Consider the following 18,553-nt stretch of genomic DNA (forward strand, 5'->3'; position numbering starts at 1 on the left):
TTGTGGGACAACAGCTTCGAGCCACTGTCCTCTAATAAGTAGGAGAAGCAAAGTTGGATGGAACATTTAGCAGAAAGGGAGGGCCGGAGGTATTCAAAGCATGGATAGAAGATAACATTGAAATGGGACCAGATGGCGTGGAACAGCACATCAGAGAATGAACGGAACTGCCAGAAGAGCAGAGAGCCTGCAGGATGGAGGGAGAAATCCAGGCTCTTGGTGTGCAGAGATGAGCCCCGCCACTCTTGTCCAGGCCGCCGAGCCCTGTCCGGGTGAGGTCACAGGCCCTTATGAATGTCACAGGCCCTTGTGAGGTGGGGCAGACGGGTGTGGCCGTAGCGCTGTCCTGTCCGCGCTAAGGCGGCGGCGATCAGCCGCTCCCTTGAGCCCCGGAGCCCCTGCAAACTGGCGGAGGCAGCAGCAGCGGAGGTTAGCCTGGGTCCCGCGATTGCTCAGCGCAGGCGGCTCAGTGGGCGGAGATTCGAGCTCTGTCAGGTGACCCAGGGGCGGGGCCTCGCTGCAAGGGGGCTCGGGAAGGGAGGCGGAGCTAGAGCGTCGTGCTGAGGGGCGGAGGGGGCTGCGTGCGGATGGGGAGACAGCTGAGGGAACGAGGGACAGATTGGGGAGCCATAGGGGGTGATGGTGGGGCCTTCAGGGGACAGAGGTGGGGAGAGGAGACCTGCTGAGGCGATGGGAAGGAAGGGCCTCTGAGGCTGAGGGAGAGAAGAGTATCACGTGGTGTGAGGGACAAAGTAGAACAGTTCCAGAGTTGGGCGAAAGTTCCAGAAAGGGCAGTGGGGGACGAGCCGGACAGTCAAGTTGCAGAGTGAGGGGTGACTGGACCGGAGCCGGCGGCCCCTAAGCAATGGTGGTGGTTCTGGAAGGGTGGCAGTCACTGTGGTGGGGGACTTTAATGCTTCTTCGCAGACCTTTCGGCTTCCGTTGGAGCACTTGTTTCCGTCTTGCGGGATGATTTTCTTGTCTACTCGTTTGCTTACTTTATCCCTGCTGCTGCTAAGTTGCTTCAGTCGCGTCCGACTCTGTGCGATCCCATAGACGGCAGCCTAGAGAAGTAAACTTCGCAGGAGCAGGGCCTGTTAGAATCCTCTACAGCGCTGGGTTCTGCATGAAGCGGATTTTCACTTAATGTTTGTTATAAACAAAGGCAGCTAGTGGGGGAGGTGTTGATACAAGTTTCATGTTAGTAGCAGTAGATGCAGTGACGCGGTTGTAAGATTGTAGTTAATGGACGTGTGCCGTCAACAAAACGGAAAGAGTGAGCGAGTGAGTGAGGCGTCTCGTGAGGGGCGGTGTGAAAGGAAAGAGTGGAAGGTACTATGTGAGGGGTTGACATCCTTAGAAGTAGCCAGTTACTCTGTGAAGGTGGTGATAATTCACCAAGGGAGAAGGTGCAACGCTGAAAGCGTAATGTCAACCTAAAGGCACGAAACAAAATTAAGCCTTGTTTTGGACTTTCGGAGTTGGAATCTTGTTTGTTTTCTGCCTCAGCTCTGCTTCTTGGTTTACTGAGAAGCAGTGGAATTTTGTATAGTATCCCTGGACTTTGGATTCCCGGGTGGCTCAGTGGCAAAGAACCTGCCTGGCGATGCAAGAAATGTGGGTTAGATATCTGGGTGGGCAAGAGCCCCTAGCTCACAAAAGAGTTGGACACCACAGAGTGGCTAAATAACAACACAATATTCCTGAACTTGCGAGTCAGAGATCTGAAGTTTGCTAGTATGTATTTTCTTCTGGACTTTGTGTGGGCAAATCAATCTGTGTGTGTTAGTTTCATCATGTGTAATTAATAATTAAGGGGTTAGACTGGAAAGGTTTGTTCATTCTAGCAGTGTTACGGATTCTGTGATTTCCTGTAACATTACCTGCCCCCAAGCCCTTAGTCATATGTGTTTCCCCCCTCCCCATTTCCATTAAAATATTTATTTAATTGACAATAGTTTACAGAAATAAGAGCAGTTTTTCTTTAATACAGATAGGTATATTTATCTGTTTATATTCCTCTTTTTACAAAGTTGAAGCATATCAAATTGTTTCCCCTAAAACTGTAGTGCAAAAAGGAATACTAGGAAACAAATAAATACTGAAATATGTTCATCATTAAGTTATAACCAAGGGCCTTCTGAATCTCAGCAAGGTATATGATTTGGAGAAAGAACATGAGATTTGGAGCCAGGAAACCTGGCCTGCACTGTTTACTTGCTTTGTGTCATAGGCTTATTTCTTAGTAACTCTGAATCTCAGTTCTCCACCTTGAAAACAGGAATGATATTAATTAGTGTTTTGATTTTCTTAGCACGCATACTCAGCAGTGGAATTGCTGGATTGTGTTATATTTTTATGTGGGGAACTTCATATTGTTTTCCATAGTGGCTGTACCAATTTACAATCCCAGGAACAGTGTACTTGGGTACCCTTTTCTCCACATGCTCACCAACATTTGTTATTTGTAAACTTTGATGATAGTCATTCTGACAGGTATGAGGTGACTGGGCTATGATCACTTCTTACGCTTTCCTAAATGACTATTTTATAATAATGCCACTCTCCGCAAAACTCCAGCTCACCGCCTCATCTTCATTCTCTGTTGATTACCTTGCTTGCTTTTTCACTAAGAAGACCAAAACAATCAGAGATGATTTCCACAAGCTCCCATTACCAGATCTACTCACCTATTCTACATGCAGTTATGCTCAATTACTCTGCCTTGTCTCTTCCTTTTTTTTTTTTAAATTTTAATATCTTTAATTCTTACATGCGTTCCCAAACATGAACCCCCCTCCCACCTCCCTCCCCATAACATCTCTCTGGGTCATCCCCATGCACCAGCCCCAAGCATGCTGTATCCTGCGTCAGACATAGACTGGCGATTCGATTCTTACATGATAGTATACATGTTTCAATGCCATTCTCCCAAATCATCCCACCCTCTCCCTCTCCCTCTGAGTCCAAAAGTCCGTTATACACATCTGTGTCTCTTTCCCTGTCTTGCGTACAGGGTCGTCATTGCCATCTTCCTAAATTCCATATATATGTGTTAGTGTACTGTATTGGTGTTTTTCTTTCTGGCTTACTTCACTCTGTATAATCGGCTCCAGTTTCATCCATCTCATCAGAACTGATTCAAATGAATTCTTTTTAATGGCTGAGTAATACTCCATTGTGTATATGTACCACAGCTTTCTTATCCATTCATCTGCTGATGGACATCTAGGTTGTTTCCATGTCCTGGCTATTGTAAACAGTGCTGCGATGAACATTGGGGTACATGTGTCTCTTTCAATTCTGGTTTCCTCAGTGTGTATGCCCAGAAGTGGGATTGCTGGGTCATACGGTAGTTCTATTTGTAATTTTTAAAGGAATCTCCACACTGTTCTCCATAGTGGCTGTACTAGTTTGCATTCCCACCAACAGTGTCGGAGGGTTCCCTTTTCTCCACACCCTCTCCAGCATTTATTGCTTGCAGATTTTTGGATCACAGCCATTCTGACTGGTGTGAAGTGGTACCTCATTGTGGTTTTGATTTGCATTTCTCTAATAATGAGTGATGTTGAGCATCTTTTCGTGTGTTTGTTAGCCATCCGTATGTCTTCTTTGGAGAAATGTCTATTTAGTTCTTTGGCCCATTTTTTGATTGGGTCATTTATTTTTCTGGAATTGAGCTGTAGAAGTTGCTTGTATATTTTTGAGATTAGTTGTTTGTCAGTTGCTTCATTTGCTATTATTTTCTCCCATTCAGAAGGTTGTCTTTTCACCTTGCTTATATTTTCCTTTGTTGTGTAGAAGCTTTTAATTTTAATTAGATCCCATTTGTTTATTTTTGCTTTTATTTCCAGAATTCTGGGAGGTGGATCATAGAGGATCCTGCTGTGATTTATGTCTGAGAGTGTTTTGCCTATGTTCTCCTCTAGTAGTTTTATAGTTTCTGATCTTACATTTAGATCTTTAATCCATTTTGAGTTTATTTTTGTGTGCGGTGTTAGAAAGTGATCTAGTTTCATTCTTTTACAAGTGGTTGACCAGTTTTCCCAGCACCACTTGTTAAAGGGATTGTCTTTACTCCATTGTATATTCTTGCCTCCTTTGTCAAAGATAAGGTGTCCATATGTGTGTGGATTTATCTCTGGGCTTTCTATTTTGTTCCATTGATCTATATGTCTGTCTTTGTGCCAGAACCATACTGTCTTGATGACTGTGGCTTTGTAGTAGAGCCTGAAGTCAGGCAAGTTGATTCCTCTTGTCTCTTACTTTTATGAATATGTTCTTAGCTAAGGCCAGATCCTCCCTTATGTCCTAAATCCTGTTTCTTTTCTTCTACTTGAGAATATTGTTCCAGTAATTACCCCCTCCTATATGATCAGTTTTTGCTTCTCTGCTAGTTTATTTCCATCAGCATATGAATATGCCTTTATTTTTCCCCATCTTAAAACCTCATAGCTGTGCTTACCTCTCATCTGCTACCTCATTTCTCTTTCCCTTTATAGAATAACTCCTAGACTTGTCTCATATTTCTGTCTGCCATTCTCTCTTCAACTCACTCCAGGGATATTATTTCCTTATCATAACACCCAGATGGCTCCTCTTAGGGTAGTTGGTGTCCTCTATGTTGCAGGATCTAGTGAATCATTTAGTACTCATCTTACTTGACTTAGTAGCAACATTTGTCACAGCTGATTACTCATTCTTTTGGACTACTTTTTTCACTTGGCTTTCAGGAACCCAAGACCCACCGGATTTTCTTACTTGTAGAATCCAGAGTGATCCTTTCAGAAAGGACTTTAGGTCATGCTATTTCCCTGCTCAAAATTCTCCTATGGCTTCCTGTCTTCTCAGAGTACAGGCCAAAATTCCTGCTATAATCCAGGAGCCCTTCATGATCTGCCTCCCTTCCTTCACCACTCTGATCCCCTCTCCCTCCTTTCTTTCCCCTTTGCAGGGTTTCAGCCTCATGGGTCTTCCTACCATTTCAGAACATTCAAACTGCTTCTGGCTTTGGAGCCTTTGTACTTACTTTTTTCTCTGACTGAAATGTACTTCCCTAAGTTATGCATTGGCTCCCCACTTTTACTCCTTCAGGTATATACTCTTTAAGTCTCCTGCTCTGTAAGGTCTTCTTTGCCTATCACATCTACTCTTTGTATCTCTTCCCCTACACCGCATTTAATATTCCTTTCACTGTTTTACATTTTCCCCCTTAGTACTTGTCACAGATATTATGCTATGTATTTTATTTATTTATTTTATTGTTTCTCTCCCTGGTTAGAATGTAAGCTCCGTGAGGGCAGTTTTTGTTTTTCTGTTTTGTTCACTGCTTTATCCCCAGAGCCTGGAAGAAAGCCTTGCACATAGAAAGTGTGCAGTGTATATGTGCTGAATTTATGGATGGAGGGATGGAATGGATTGGAGAAAAGGGATACGACTTTCTAAATTTTTCTTGGTTTGCCCTTGCAAGTTCACATATCTGTCGTAAGATTCAAAGAGTTGAGAAACAATTGTATTGTCACAATTATGGGGAAGAGACTTCCTGTGCTATCTTTTCTCTTAGCTTGGAGAGAGTTATGTGGTATCCAGTTTATACAGCAGCTTGAGACCTGCTAACTTTTTGATAATGTGATCAATAATTATGAAACAGTTCTTCATTTCAAAGTTTATTTGTCAGGCTTACTCTGCTTAATTAAGTACTTTGATAACCTAAGAGTTCTTGGTATGTAAGCTCAGAAGGGATTGAATTCCTTTCTTGCTCCCTCTCTCCCTCCCTTCCTCCCTCCCTCCTTCCCTCCCTCCCTTCTTTCACTCTTTCTTTCCTCCTTCCTCCCCTCCCTCTCTTCTCTGCTTCTCTCCTCCCCTCCCTTCTTTCCTACCACCCTTTTTTCTTTCCTTCTTTTGCGATGCCTTTATAGCACTATGCTTGGTTCTGTGAGAAATAATTCAAAGAATGATGAGATACCAGCCCATTCTTTAGAAATGTAGACTTTAATTGGTGTAAGAATTATACATATGATAATTAAATAAAAATACAAGGCAAATGATTAATGCAAGTTGAATAATGAAAACAATAAGAATACTGAAGACAGTAAGTGCTATGCTAAGAAGTTTAAAGGTGAAGATTAAACTGGTTAGAGAAGTTTTAGAAGAGGTTATGTAGAGTGGTTTGCTGGGGAGAACTATAAAACCTCTAATGTCTTCTGAGATGCATATTTTTAATGTGGTTTCATTTTATTTTTAACACATTTTGAATTCCAGGAATTTTGGACATACCACATTCAACAGTAATTATAATTACATATTATAGAAATATTTAAAAATACTGTCTGTTAGAATATTAATACAGTTAAACTTTACAATATGAAAAAGACACTAATAATTGCAACTAACAATGTAATGTAGCTAGCAATGTAATAAACCGTGACTCAGATATGAGTATTGGGTTGGTAGCTCAGACAGTAAAGAACCTGCCTGCAATGCAAGAGACCTGGGCTCAAACCCTGGGTCGGGAAGATCCCCTGGAGAAGTGAATGGCTACCCACTCAAGTATTCTTGTCTGCAGAATTCCACGGACAGAGGAGCCTGGTGGGTTACAGTTCATGGGGTCACGAAGAGTTGGGCATGACTGAGCTACTAACGCACTTGGATCAGATATGATTAAAATATATTGTGAAAAATTTGGGAAATTTCTAAAGTTGGTTATCACATTTACATAGTATGGAACTGGATAAAACATTTTTTTGTTTGCAACAGTATTGTTTTGAGAGTCAGTGTTGTGTGATGCTGAAGACCTCAGGCTATAGGGTGCCTGAATTCAAAATCTGATACTACTATTTGTTGGCTGTGGAGTCTTGGGCAATTTGATCTAAGTTTTTATTTTCCTCATCTGTAAAATAGAAATAATGGTAATTCCTTGAAAGCTAATTGGGAGGAATAAATGAAATAATGCAGGTTGAAGTGTTTATCATAATGTTTAATAGACAGTAAATATTAAATAATGTTAGCAATTACTACTTATGTTAGTTCTGCTTAACTGGGTTTGTTTGAATAAATAAATATTATTGAATTTTCTGCTTTTCATGCCATTCAGATTTGGATTTCTCTACTCCTTATACCACAAAGTTAAGGGACTGGATGATCTCCTGTGATTTATGATATATTAACTGCTTTTTCTAGCTTTTGTATATGTATCTGAGTTAGGAAATGGGTATTAGGTTTTGTGCTATAAGTGAATATTACATTAGAATAATAGCTTCAGGTAGTTTAATTACTTACATCTCCTAAACAAGGATATGATTTTTTATTCTTCTTTTTTTGGCAGGAAATCATTTTGTGCTATTGTTCATTCATACTTGTTCATCGAGTCTTCAAGGGCAGAATTTACCTCTAAACAGAAAGATGGAAACTAAAGGTCATTTATTTTTCCAGGTATTTTTTAAAACAGTTTGTAAAGATTCCTTCTTTTTCTTCCTGAAAAATTTGTTTACATTACTTCACATCTATAATCAGTAAGCAGATTCATAGCAACATAGTCACACGATCTTGCTTAAAAACTGAGGTGACTTTTGAACTGCTTTAGTGGAAATATATTGAACTCTCATCCTAGCAACCCATGTAGTGTCAAGAGATCTGTAATGTATGATAAAACTTATTTGGGTGGGGAGGGACAGACACAATTTTTCTGGAGACCGAAGGATTTAAACCTACGTGAGAGATTGTAAACAATGTAATTAATAACATGGCAGTCTAACCAAAAGCTAAAAGATAATTTGCTGGTGGCTCAGTGGTAAAGAATCTGCCTGCTAAAGCAGGAGATGCAGATTTGACCCCTGGGTGGGGGAGATCCCCTGGAGCAGGAAATTGCAACCCATTCTTGCCTGGAAGATTCCACAGGCAGAGGAGCCTGGTGGGCAAGAGTCCATGGAGTCGTAAAAGAGTCAAATATGACTTAGCCACTAAACAACAACAATTTAAAGGATACCAAGTGTCTCTAGTCTTCTTATCTGTGATTCAGGGGATATGCTTATCTATTGGCCAGTATCATGTCAATAAAAAACCAAATCTGGGCTTATTATTGAGAGACTTTGTTCAAAAGGATTATTGTAAGGGAGGAAAGAGACTGCTGAAATAGGAGGAGGGGGGACTAACTGAAATAGGGACCACAAGATCTGCAAGCATCTCAAGGACTAGGCAAAACATTTTCTTTTTAAGTTTTATTTTATTATTTAAAATTTTTATTGTGTATTGGAGTATAGTTGATTGATGTTCTGTTAGTTTAAGGTGTACAACAAGGTGATTAAAAGAATGTTCTTTTATTGAGAGTGTGAACAAGGTTAGGTGCTAGAATCGGGTTTGATACCTGGGTGGGGAAGGGGATCCCTGGAGAAGGAAATGGCAGCCTTCTCCAGTATTCTTGCCTGGAAAATTACATGGACAGAGGAACCTGGCAGGCTGTAGTCCATGGAGTCACAAACAGTTGGACACTACTGAGTGAGCATGAAGAAGGCTAGGAAGAATTGGTTATGGGGAAATGGGATGATAGAGTAGCATGATCAGATAAAGAGATTAGAGAAAGAGGCCAGCCTGTTCTCTAGAGGGACTTCCTGCTTACTGGCTCAGGGTGGTGGTGGTGGTGTTCATTCGTTCAGTTGTATCCAACTCTTTGCGACCCCATGGACTGCAGCATGCCAGGCTTCCCTGTCCTTCACCATCTCCTAGAGCTTGTTCAGACTCATGTCCATTGAGTCAGTGATACCATCCAACCATCTCATCCTCTGTCGAGATGCTTCAGGGTGAGGGTAGGCCAAAGTTCAGGGGCTTGGAGGAAGGAGAGAAGCTTAACCAAACCTTGCTTAGTAAGTGTTTTGTCCTGATAAATTGGTGGGGATGAGACAGTTCAGCTAATCATTTGTGAGGCAAAAGAAAGGAAATTTTGAAGATGTTTGGCCTTGTCATAGGTAAATGGGGGGTAAATGAGAGGTATATAGTAAGTTATCTAAATCATTTGAGGATTGGTGGTTCTTTGCAGCCAGCTGTTACCTAGAACACAAAGGAGTGAGGAAATTCTTTTAAATTTCACTGTTTTTTTCAGAAGCACAAGGCTCAGGTGAAATTTAACATTGTTACTTGAGTCTTAATCTTTTAAATTTATTATCTTAGTGGATCTGGTGTCACCATATAATATAGGTACATATTACATGTACCTATACAGTAATCCAAAATATAATTTCAGAACTTTTTGCTTATTACTGAAGGCTGGATATGTCTAGACCTTTAGGCTCAGACGGTAAAGAATCTGCCTGTAATGTGGGAGACATTCATTACATTCAGTCTTTGGGTAGGGAAGATCCCCTGGAGAAGGAAATGGCAACCCACTCCAGTATTCTTGCCTGGAGAATTCCATGGACAGAGGATCCTGGTGGGCTACAGTACAGTCCATGTGGTTGAAAAGAGTCGGACACAACTGAGCGACTAACACTTCACTTTGGCTAATTACTGAGACATATATGTTGTTGATGGTTCCCTTATAAACTGATTTTGAAGATAAATTCTTAAATATTAAAAATTAACAATATCAAAATATCATACCAGTTTATTTCCTTAAGCTATCTAGTTTGTATTTTACAGATGGTTCACCTTTAACAGTAAAGTTTTAGAGATTCTTTTCTTCCTCTGTTACAGTTTCTACTCACTATCTCTTTCTGTTCATCTGAACTTTGATAACAGATTTTTGTTCCCCTCCGTCTTAAAATTTTTTTTTAATTAATTAATTTCTGGCTATGCTGGGTCTTCATTGCTGCATGAGGGCTTCCCCTGGTTGTGGCAAGCAGGGGCTACTCTCTAGTTGTGGTGTGCAGGTTTCTCGTTACGGTGCTTCTGGTGTGGAGCATGGGCTCTAGGCGCTCAGGCTCAGTGGTTGTAGCACATGAGCTCTAGAGTGTGGAGGCTTCAGTAGTTGTGGCACACAGGTTTAGTTGCCCTGTGGCATATGGTATCTTCCCAGACCAGGGATTGAAGCCATGTCCCCTACACTGGCAGGCAGAACCCATGTCCCTGCACTGAACCACCAGGGAAGTGCTAGAATTGATTCTTGATGTTGTACATTCTATGGGATTGGACAAATGCGTGATGACATGTAGCCACTATTAAAATGTTATATAGAATATTAATAGTTTCACTGCCCTAAAATCCTCTGTGCTTTGCCTATTAATCTCTTCTCACCCCACCTACTCCCACTAGCAACCACCGATCTTTTCATTATCCCCAAAGTTTTGCCTTTTCCAGAACGTCATATAGTTGGAATCATACAGTATGTAGCTTTTACAGATTGGCTGCTTTCACTTAGAAGTAAACATTTAAGATTCTGCCATGTCTTTTCATGGCTTGCTAGCTCATTTCTTTTTAACACTGATGGCACCCCATTCCAGTACTCTTGCCTGGAAAACCCCATGGATGGAGGAGCCTGGTAGGCTGCAGACCATGGGGTCGCTAAGAGTTGGACACGACTGAGCGACTTCACTTTGACTTTCCACTTTCATGCATTGGAGAAGGAAATGGCAACCCACTCTAGTATTCTTGCCTAGAGAATCCCAGGGATGGGGGAGCCTGGTGGGCTGCCGTCTATGGGGTCTCACAGAGTCGGACATGACTGAAGTGACTTAGCAGCAGTATTCCATGATCTGAATGTACCACAGTTTATCTATCCTTTGATGTACTGAAGAACATCTTAGTGTTTTTTTTTTTTATTACAAGTTTTGGCTATTATGAACAAAGCTATAAATGTCTATGTTCAGGTTTTTGTGTGGATATACGTTTTCAACTCCTCAGGGTAAATATGGAAAAGTACAATTGCTGAATTCTATGGTAAGAGTATGTTTAGTTTTATAAGACACTGTCAAATTGTCTTTCAAAATATCTATGCCATTTTACATTCCCACCAGCAATGAATGGGAGTTCCTCTTGCTTCACATTCTTGTCATCACTTGGTATTGTCTATGTTTTTGATTTTGGCCATTCTAATAGATGTGCAGTGGTATCTTGACATTTCAGTTTGTGATTCCCTAATGATGTGATGTTGAACGTCTTTTCATGTGCCTGTTTGCCATCTGTTTATCTTCTTTGGTGAGGTGTCTGTTAAGATCTTTTGCCTATTTTTTAATTAGGTTGTTCTTTTTCTTGTTGAGCTTTAAGAGTTCTTTGTATAGTTTTGAATATACAAAATAAACATACTATGAATACAGGCCCTTATCAGAAATGTCTTTTGCAAATATTTTCTCCCAGCCTATGGGTTGTCCTTCTATCCTCTTGACAGTGTCTTTTGCAAAGCAGAAGTTTAGCTACATTTGTAGCTGCATAGTGCACTAAGAAAAGTTGGAGTCATTTAGAATATATGCCTAATCCAAATTAATGCATTAAGTAGCTCTTTTCAACAAAATTCTTTTTGGTAGCACCATTTTGGAGAGAGTATTGATCTAGAGTGAATGATTTGACTCAGAATGTCATATTTAATTTATGTATGCAGAGAGAACATGGCTGACAGTGTCTTTTGATTGCTCTCCAGGGGGAAGAAAATACTGATTCATCAGATGATGACCGTAATTCTTCTGCAGCTGACTTATTATCAAGAGATATTGACAGCAAAAAGTACATAAAGTTTTCTAAAACAACGGAGAAGAGAATTTCACCTGAAATTAGGGGTTTGAGCCCAGAACACACAAAAAAGTAAGTTGAACTGTGAACTTACTTAATTGAATTATACTTTTGCCAGTTTAAGAGAACTGAAAATGTAACTCATGTGTTCTCGTAATGTACTAAATATAGAGGATCATGCATATTGCTGAGCATTCTTTTAGGAGCATGGTTTTAATTCCTAATTAACTTCTCATATTTTTCTCACTTCTCTCACAGCCATGTGGAGGCCTATAAGCTATCATAGTTTTCCAGTAATGAGGCCATTATCCATATATCTGTCTGGTTTTTTTTTTTGACAAAATTGTAATTTATTTAAATATACGGTGTGGTGATTTAATGTATGTATTCATTGTGAAATGACTACCCCCATTGAATTAGTTAACACATTCATCACCTCACATATTTACATCATCATCATCATCATCATTATTATTTTGGTGAGAACAGAAGTTCTGATCTCAGCAAATTTTAGTTCTGCAGTATAGGATTACTAACTAGTCACCTTGTGACTTTAAAAAAAAATAATGTATAAGTGACATAGCATTTGTCTTTCTCTGTTTGACTTATTTCACTTTGCATAATGCCATCAAGGTCCATCCATGTTATTTCCTTCTTTCTCATGGCTAAATAGTATTCCATTGTTTATATTTACCACATCTTTATTTGGAGAAGGAAATGGCAGTCCACTCCAGTACTCTTGCCTGGAGAATTTCAAGGACAGAGGAGCCTGGCGGGCTACAGTCCATGGGATCTCAGAGTCGTACATGACTGTGTAACTAACTTTCACTTTCACTTTTCTTTAACTATTAATCTGTTGACAGACACTTATATAGTTTTCATATCTTAGCTATTGTGGATAATACTGCAGTGAACATGGGAATGCATATATCTCTGAGATCTTGTTTTCATTTCTTTTGGATATATACCCAGAAATAGAACTGCTGGATCATTTTATGGTTCTGTGTTTAATTTTTAAAAACTTTTATTTATTATTTATTTCTGGCTGTACTGGGTCTTTGTTGGTGCATGGGCTTTTCTCTAGTTGCAGTGTGTAAGTTTCTATTTAGAATGGCTTTTCTTGTTGTGGAACATGCAATCTAGAGTGTGTGGGTTTCAGTAGTTGCAGCACGTGGGCTCAGTGGTTGTGGTTCCCTGGCTCTAGAGCAAAGGCTTAATAGTTGTGGCACATGAACTTAGTTGCTCTGTGGCATGTGGGATCTTCCTGACCAGGGATCGAACCCCTGTCTCCAGCATTGGCAGGCAGATTCTTTACCACTGAGCCACCAGGGAAGCCCTGTGTTTAAGTTTTTTTAAGGAACCTCTCTATACGGTTTTCTATAGTGACTGTACCAACTAATATTCCCACCAACAGTGTACAAGGTTCTCATTTATCTACATCCTTGCCAACTCTAGTTATCTCCTGTCTTTGTAATGGTGACCATTCTAACAGGTGTGAGGTGATACCTCACAATGATTTTGATGTTAATTTCCCTGATGATAAGTGATGTCGAGCACCTTTTCATGTATTTGTTGGTCATTGGTATGTCTTCTTTGGAGAAATGTCTATTCAAGTCTTTGCCCATTTTTAATTGGGTCATTTCTTCATTTGCTTTTGGGTTATATGAGTTGCTTATGTATTTTGAACATTAACTGATCAGATATATGGTTTGCAAATATTTTCTCTCATTCCCTAGGTTACCTTTTCATTATGCCAATATTTTCCTTTGCTGAGGAGAAACTTTTTAGTTTGATATAGTCCCACTTGTTTATTTTGCTTTTATTTTTGGTATCAATTGAAAAATCATTGCTAAGACTGATGTCAAAGACATTTGTTTTCTTCTAGGAGTTACACAGTTTCTTTACCAAGATTGTTTTAGCTTTTTGAAGTCTTCTGTAGTTTCATACAGATTTTAGGATTGTTTGTTTCATTTCTGTGAAAAATGGCATTGGAATTTGGATGAGAATTGCTTCGAATTCATAGTTGACTTTAGATAGTAATGACATTTTAACAATATTAGTACTTCCAAACCATGAACACAGAATATCTTGCCATTATTTGTAATCTTCTTCAATGTCTTTCATCAGTGTTTGTAGTTTTCAGTGTACAGATCTTTCACCTCCTTGGTTAAATTTATTCCTAAGTGTTTTATTCCTTTTGATTATGTAAATAGGGTTGTTTTCTTAATTTCTCTTTCTGATACTTCATTGTTAGTGGATAGAAATGCAGTTGATTTTGTATATTAATTTTATATTCTGCAACTTTATTGAATTTGTGTGTTAGTTATAGCAGTTTTTTTTTTTGGTGGAGTCTTTAAGGTTTTTCTGTGTATAAAATCATGCTGTCTGAAAACACAATTTAACTTCCTATTCTGATTTAAATATCTTTCTTTTTTTTCTTGCCTAATTGCTCTGGCTAGGACTTCCAGTTAAATAAAAGTGGTGAGACAGGGCACCCTTGTCTTATTTCTGATCTTAGAGCAAAAGCTTTCAACTTTTCACTTTCAATATCACAGTATGATGTTAGCTCTGGGCTTGTCATATATGGCTTTATTATGTTGAGGTACATTCCTTCTAAACCTATTTTGTTGAGCGTTTTTATCATAAATAAATATTGAGTTTTGTCAAATTTCTCCATCCATTGAGATGATCATGTAATTATTATCCTTCATTTTATTAGTGTGGTTGTGTTAGGAAAAGCCTAAGTTCTCCTGTTTATCTCCTTTACTTTCATGCTACCACACTAACACTTCTGACACCAGATGTGTGGATTTCCCCCCACACCAAGAAATTCTGTGATACCAGCTGGGTATCCTACAATTTAACTAAATTCTGTTGCTATCTAGCTGCAGATAGTGCCAGATCCCACAGATTAAGGGTTCAGAGCCATGAGACTGCCCCACCCCCATTTCATCTTACAGTCTCAAGTGGTAGGTCCTCAGGTTACTTCTGTCTGACTTGGCTATAAATCAGAGGTCCCTATGACCCCTCCTCAGGTTTGATTAATTTCTAGAAGAGCTCAGAAAGCTCAGGGAAACACTTAACTTACATTTACCAGTTTATTAAAAAAACGTGATAGAAGATACAGATGAATAGCCAGATAAAGAGATACATTGGGAGAGGTCTGGGAGGGTCTCAGATGAAGGAGCTCTGTCCTCATGGAGTTGGAGTGTATCATCTTCCCAGTATGGGGATATGTTCAAGAACCTATAAAGCTCTCCAGAGAGGGTAGAGGACTGTAAATGGAGTTAATAATTGGTCATGCCTACATGGGGGGAGGCCTCTAAAAAACTCCCAATAGTATGGAGTTCAGAGATCTTTCAGGTTGGTGAACACATCCACATACCAGGAAGGGTAATGCACCCTAACTCCATGGGAACTTAATTTCCTGCAACTATGATCCTTCAAGACCTTATCTTATATCTCTTCATCTGGCTATTCATCTGTATAATTTTTCATATCCTTTAATAAACTGGTAAGCATATGTAACTGTTCTGAGTTCTTGAGTCCCTCAAGCAAAATAATGAAACCTAAGGTATGGCTTGTGAGAACTTCTGATTTATAGCCAGTTGGTCAGAAGCCCAGGTGAAAGATGGGCCTGCAGTTGATATCTGAGGTAGGGTGGGGAAGTCTTGTGGAATTGAGCCTTTACCCTGTGGAATCTGAAAGTATTTCCAGGAAGAGTTGACTCATTGGAAAAGACTCTGATGTTGGGAGGGATTGGGGGCAGGAGGAGAAGGGGACGACCGAGGATGAGATGGCTGGATGGCATCACGGACTCGATGGATGTGAGTCTGAGTGAACTCCGAGAGTTGGTGATGGACAGGGAGGCCTGGCATGCTGCAATTCATGGGGTCGCAAAGAGTTGGACACGACTGAGCGACTGAACTGAACTGAACTGAGTGTCAGGATTGAGTTAACTTATAGGACACCATCTGGTGTCACAGAGAATTGCTTAGTGGGGGCAAACCCCACACACATTTGGGGTCAGATGTGAGTGTAATGGTAGTGTGACACTAAAGGAGAAAAAGAAGGAAGATTGATTTTTCCCTACATAGTTGTGTATCACATTTATTGATTTTCCTATCTTGAACCCATCCTTGTATCCTGGGAATAAATCCCATTGATCATGGTAACTCATCTTTTTAATGTACAGTTGAACATGGTTTACAGATACTTTGTTGAGAGCTTTTGCATCTGTGTTCATCAGGAATATTAGCCTGATATTCTTTTCTTGTAGTGTCCTTGTCTGGCTTTGATATTGGTAACGCATGCTCCATTGCTTTAGTCGTGTCCTACTCTTTGCAACCCTATGAACTGTAGCCTGCCAGGCTCCTCTGTCCATAGGATTTTCCAAGCAAGAAAACTGGAGTGGGTTGTCATGCCTTTCTCCAGGGAATCTTCCCTGACCTCGGGATCAAATACACGTCTCCAGCTTCTCCTGCATTGCAGATGGATTGTTTACTGCTGAGCCACTGGGGAAGCCCATTGGTAATGCTGTCTTCATAAAATGAGTTTGGAAGTATTCCCTCCTCTTCAGTTTTTGGAAAGAGTTTGAGAAGAATTGGCATTAATTCTTCTTTAAATCTTTAGTAGAATGCACGAGGAAGGCTAACTGATTCTGGACTTTGTTGAAAGGTTTTTGATTACTGATTTAATATCTTTACTAATAATTGGTCTGTTCAGATTTTGTACTTCTTCATAATTCAATCTTGGTAGGCTGTATTATTTTAGGAATTTATCTATTTCTTCTAGATTATCTAATTTATTAATATATAATTGTTCATAGTAGTTTCTTATGATCTTTACTATTTCTCTGTTATCAGTTGTAATACCTCCTTTTTCATTTCTTATTTCACTTATTTGAGTTTATCTCTCAGCACCCCCTACCCCATTTTGTTTTTGATGTCACAGTTTACATCTTTTTATATTATATATCTATAAGCAAATTGTTGTGGTTATAGTTATTATTAATACTTTGGTCTTTTCACATTTATACTAAAATTGTATGTGATTTACCTCCACCATTACAATAGTGGTACACCATTATACACCTTGGATTTCCCAGGTGGCTCAGTGGTAAAGAATCCATTTGCCAGTGTAGGAGATGAGAAGACTTGGGTTCAGTCCTTGGGTTGGGAAGATTCCCTGGAGGAGGAAGTGGCAACCCACTCCGGTATTCTTGCCTGGAGCATCCCATGGACAGAGGAGTCTGGTGGGCTACAGTCCATACGATTGCAAAGAGTCAGATGTGAATGAGTAACTGAAAGAAGTCAGAAAGTGAAGTCACTCAGTCGTGTCTGACTGTTTGTGACCCCGTGGAGTGTAGCCCACCAGGCTCCTCCGCCCATGGGATTTTCCAGGCAAGAGTACTGGAGTGGGTTGCCATTTCCTTCCCCAGGGAATCTTCCCAACCCAGGGATCGAACCCAGGTCTCCTGCACTGTAGGCAAATACTTTACCGTTTGAGCCACCAGGGAAGATGAGTGACTGAGTACATTGCAATATTAGAGTATTCTGAATTTGACTATATATATATATATATATTTACCTTTACCAGTAAAATTTGTATTTTCATATGTTTTCATGGTACTAATTAGCATACTTTCTTATTAGCTTGCAGAACTCCCTTCAACATTTCTTATAAGATCAGTCTAGTGGTGATGAACTCCTTCAGCTTCTGTTTGCCTATAAAATTCTTTATCTCTCCTTCAGTTCTGAATACAGCTTTAAGGGGTAGAGTATTCTTGGTTTTTTTCTTTTTTTCTTTCTTTTCTTTTTTTTTCTTTTTGAATATATCATCTCTCTCCCTCCTGGCCTGCAAGATTCTTGCTGACAAATTTGCTGATAATTAGGTGGGAGTTCCCACTATTCCACTGAGTTAGAGGAAAAAGATGAGACAGTTATTTCTAGGCCACCACAATAAGGGGCTTCCCTGGTGCTGCTAGTGGTAAAGAATCTACCTGCCAATACAGGAGACCTAAGAGATGCAGGTTCAATCTCTGGGTTAGGATGGTCCCCTGGAGGAGGGCATGGCAACCCACTCCAGTATTTTTTCCTGGAGAATCCCATGGACAGAAAAGCCTGGTGGGTTACAGTCCATAGGGTTGCAAAGAGTCAGATGTGACTGAGGTGATCGAGCATGTGTACACAGCACACCACAATAAAGCTTGTTACCTAGGAAGAAATGGAACATAGTAGGAGTGTTTCTTTCCTTTCTTTCATTAGTATTGTTTAAAATGGTTAATACCTGGGGAGACACAATGCACCTAAGGAATGCAATATGAAAGAAATGTTTTTAGTTATTTGTTATTTATATCAAATCATTCCTATTCCCTAAAAGATTTGAGTTATCTTGTAATTGAAAGAACACAGTTATACTTTTAAAAATGATAAAACATAAAAGGTGATGTAATGAGGTAAAAGTCATAATTATTCTAGAAATATGAAAATCAGTTTCAGTAAGGATATATGGAAGGAGATGGGGGATATAAAGCGGCAGTATGCTGTAGGTTGTGATTAATTCATGTGTCATGAAATCAACTTAAGAGGTAGCTACTAGTAGTTTTCTAAAAAGAAATTAGACTAGAATCGAAGACATTATAGTGCTTTTCATATAATAAGGATAAGTATTCTTTTGTGAAATTGTTTCATTTCTCTCTTTCTTTGTATATGGGTGTTACATCTCAATAGGAAATGTATTTTATACCCTGGGACATAGTCAAAGTAAAGTCACTGTCTTGTGAGGGGAGGACTGTCAAGGGGACTGACCAGAGGGCATCTTCAGTGGGGATAAGAGCAAGGTAATAGGGCTCTCAGGGTAGAAGTTTAGGGATTGGATTTAAAGGGGTATAATGTCAAAA

At 39.8% G+C, this 18,553-nt stretch overlaps 1 protein-coding gene across 1 annotated transcript in view; it reads left to right on the forward strand.

Moving 5' to 3' along the window:
* The first annotated feature begins 549 nt into the window (after window positions 1-549).
* Window positions 550-18,553, forward strand: part of EFCAB13 (EF-hand calcium binding domain 13) — a 315,250-nt gene continuing 297,246 nt past the window's right edge. Inside the window, exons 1-3 of the mRNA XM_060395750.1 lie at window positions 550-6,588; window positions 7,325-7,431; window positions 11,564-11,724. Coding sequence (XP_060251733.1) covers window positions 6,534-6,588; window positions 7,325-7,431; window positions 11,564-11,724 — 323 coding nt within the window. The 5' untranslated portion in view covers window positions 550-6,533. The remainder of the gene's footprint in view (window positions 6,589-7,324; window positions 7,432-11,563; window positions 11,725-18,553) is intronic.

The sequence above is a fragment of the Ovis aries genome, chromosome 11, assembly GCF_016772045.2.
Source record: "Ovis aries strain OAR_USU_Benz2616 breed Rambouillet chromosome 11, ARS-UI_Ramb_v3.0, whole genome shotgun sequence".
In the NCBI taxonomy this organism is placed as follows: domain Eukaryota; kingdom Metazoa; phylum Chordata; class Mammalia; order Artiodactyla; family Bovidae; genus Ovis; species Ovis aries.